Raw genomic sequence first — 3,104 nt, forward strand, 5'->3', positions numbered from 1 at the left:
GACAGACTGACAGACAGACAGACCGACAGAAACAGATAACCAACCAACCAAAACCTACCTACCCACCGCTCACCCTACCCCTGCACATGACTGAAGAGGGAAGAAACGAAAAACCAGCGAACAGGTTTGGGGGATACTTTGGGGGACTCTCTCTCTCTCTCTCTCTCTCTATCTCTCTCTCTCTGTCTTTCTCTCTCTTTCCCAGTGTGTACCACTACCACCACCACCACCCACAACCAACTCTCCCACCTCTGCTGCCAGCGACCACACCACACCACCCTACCCCACCCCACACCACACCACACACACAACCCAAGTATGTGGCGGGTGTGTCAGTGTGGTGCGTGTGTGTGTATGGGTGGGTGTGAGTGTGTGTGTGTGTGTGTATTATTAGCCCCACATACCCCGAACTTTGAAACTCCTCAAGCTTTCAGCTCCCGTGAACGAAGCAGTGAAGTAATAGCTGTCGCCCCGGTCACTGAGGACCAACTACTTGCTTTTGTGTTGTTTGTGCTTTCTTCTCTTTCCTCTTCTTCTCTTTCTGTGTCCCGAGTGTTCATTCCCTTTCTCTGTGCATCGCCACAAAGTGGATTCCTTCGTTCCCTTCAGTCGTCTAGTCAGTGGCCCGCTTGTGGATTGACATGGTGTGATGGAGCCAATCTGATCAGAAATCGATTTGTGCTGCCCGCGCCGTGACAGGGCAAGAAAAGAAAGGAAAGGAAAGGAAAGAAAGAAAGAAAGAAAGAGAGGACAAGTAAAGAACAGACTTTGGAACAGGGAAACTCAGTGCGAAGAAGAGAAGGCAAAGCGCTGCACTGTACTGACAACAGACTGGTTTTGCACAACACGGATGTTTACGCATCTGTTGTTGGTTTGTTGAAGGATTTGTGTGTGTGTTTGTTTCGCGAATGTAGGTGTGACAGGGTGTCACTCTCTGAAAGCACTGAGGTGTTCGGAGGTTGCTTCTTCGTGAAACAGGTGATCCTGGCAGATGACTGAAGATGGCAGTTGTTGAGAAGTCCCAGGTGCTGCTGCAGACTCTGCTGCTGACGCTAGCATTTCTTGTCACAGGTGAGATTCATATTGTGGCTGTGATGGTGATGGTGGTGGTGATGGTGATGGTGGGGTGTTTCAAGTGGCAGCTGTGTCAGTGTGGTTGTAGTGGGTGTGATAGTGTGTGACTGTGTTGTTGTGATGTGTGTGAGAGTGTCGTGTCGTGGTGGTGGTGGTGGGTGTGACAGTGTGTGACTGTGTGTGAAAGTGTGGTGGATGTGACAGTTTTGTGACTGTATGCTTGTGGTTGAAGTAACACTGTAGTGTGACATTGTGGTGTGACAGTGTAGTTGTGGTGGGTGTGACAGTGTGGTTATGATGGGTGTGACAGTGTGGTTATGATGGGTGTGATGGTGTTGTTGTGATGGGCGTGACAATATAAACAGTGTGGTGTGGTGGGTGTGACCGTATGTTTATGCTGGGTGTGACAGTGTGGGTGTGGTGGGTGTGACAGTGTGGTGTGGTGGGTGTGATGGTGTTGTTGTGATGGGTGTGACAGTGTGGTTATGATGGGTGTGACAGTGTGGTTGTGGTGGGTGTGACGGTGTTGTTGTTGTGATGGTGTTGTTATGATGGGTGTGACAGTGTGGTTATGATGGGTGTGACAGTGTGGTTATGATGGGTGTGACAGTGTGGTTGTGGTGGGTGTGACGGTGTTGTTGTTGTGATGGTGTTGTTATGATGGGTGTGACAGTGTGGTTATGATGGGTGTGACAGTGTAGTTGTGGTGGGTGTGACAGTGTGGTTGTGGTGGGTGTGACAGTGTGGTTATGGTGGGTGTGACAGTGTGGTTATGATGGGTGTGACAGTGTGGTTATGATGGGTGTGACAGTGTGGTTGTGATGGGTTGATGGTGTGGTTATGATGGGTGTGACAGTGTGGTCATGATGGGTGTGATGGTGTTGTGATGGGCGTGACAATATAAACAGTGTGGTGTGGTGGATGTGACCGTATGGTTATGGTAGGTGTGACAGTGTGGGTGTAGTGGGTGTGTTAGTGCGGTGTGGTGGGTGTGACAGTGTAGTTGTGGTGGGTGTGACAGTGTGGTGTGGTGGGTGTGACAGTGTGGCGAGGTGTGTGTGACAGTGTGGTGTGGTGGGTGTGACGGTGTGGCGAGGTGTGTGTGACAGTGTGGTGTGGTGGGTGTGACAGTGTGGCGAGGTGTGTGTGACAGTGTGGTGTGGTGGGTGTGACGGTGTGGCGAGGTGTGTGTGACAGTGTGGTGTGGTGGGTGTGACAGTGTGGTTGTAGTGGGTGTGACAGTGTGGTGTGGTGGGTGTGACAGTGTGGTGTGGTAGGTGTGACAGTGTGGTGTGGTGGATGTGACAGTGTGGGTGTAGTGGGTGTGTTAGTGCGGTGTGGTGGGTGTGACAGTGTGGTGTGGTGGGTGTGACAGTGTGGTGTGGTGGGTGTGACAGTGTGGCGAGGTGTGTGTGACAGTGTGGTGTGGTGGGTGTGACGGTGTGGCGAGGTGTGTGTGACAGTGTGGTGTGGTGGGTGTGACAGTGTGGTTGTGGTGGGTGTGACAGTGTGGTGTGGTGGGTGTGACAGTGTGGTGTGGTGGGTGTGACAGTGTGGTGTGGTGGGTGTGACAGTGTGGTGTGGTGGGTGTGACAGTGTGGGTGTAGTGGGTGTGTTAGTGCGGTGTGGTGGGTGTGACAGTGTGGTGTGGTGGGTGTGACAGTGTGGTGTGGTGGGTGTGACAGTGTGGCGAGGTGGGTGTGACAGTGTGGTGTGGTGGGTGTGACGGTGTGGCGAGGTGTGTGTGACAGTGTGGTGTGGTGTGTGTGACAGTGTGGGTGTGGTGGGTGTGACAGTGTGGTTATGACGGGTGTGACAGTGTGGTGTGGTGGGTGTGACAGTGTGGTGTGGTGGGTGTGACAGTGTGGTGTGGTGGGTGTGACAGTGTGGTGTGGTGGGTGTGACAGTGTGGTTGTGGTGGGTGTGACAGTGTTGTGTGGTGGGTGTGGTGTGGTAGGTGTGACAGTGTGGTGTGGTGGATGTGACAGTGTGGGTGTAGTGGGTGTGACAGTGTGGTGTGGTGGGTGTGA

General features: G+C 52.8%; 1 protein-coding gene across 1 annotated transcript in view; it reads left to right on the forward strand.

Moving 5' to 3' along the window:
- Positions 1-361: 361 nt before the first annotated feature.
- LOC143292452 (uncharacterized) overlaps positions 362-3,104 on the forward strand; it is a 40,759-nt gene continuing 38,016 nt past the window's right edge. Inside the window, exon 1 of the mRNA XM_076602740.1 lies at positions 362-1,071. Within this exon, the coding sequence (XP_076458855.1) occupies positions 1,002-1,071 (70 nt within the window). The 5' untranslated portion in view covers positions 362-1,001. The remainder of the gene's footprint in view (positions 1,072-3,104) is intronic.

This window comes from Babylonia areolata, chromosome 18, assembly GCF_041734735.1.
Source record: "Babylonia areolata isolate BAREFJ2019XMU chromosome 18, ASM4173473v1, whole genome shotgun sequence".
NCBI lineage: Eukaryota > Metazoa > Mollusca > Gastropoda > Neogastropoda > Buccinidae > Babylonia > Babylonia areolata.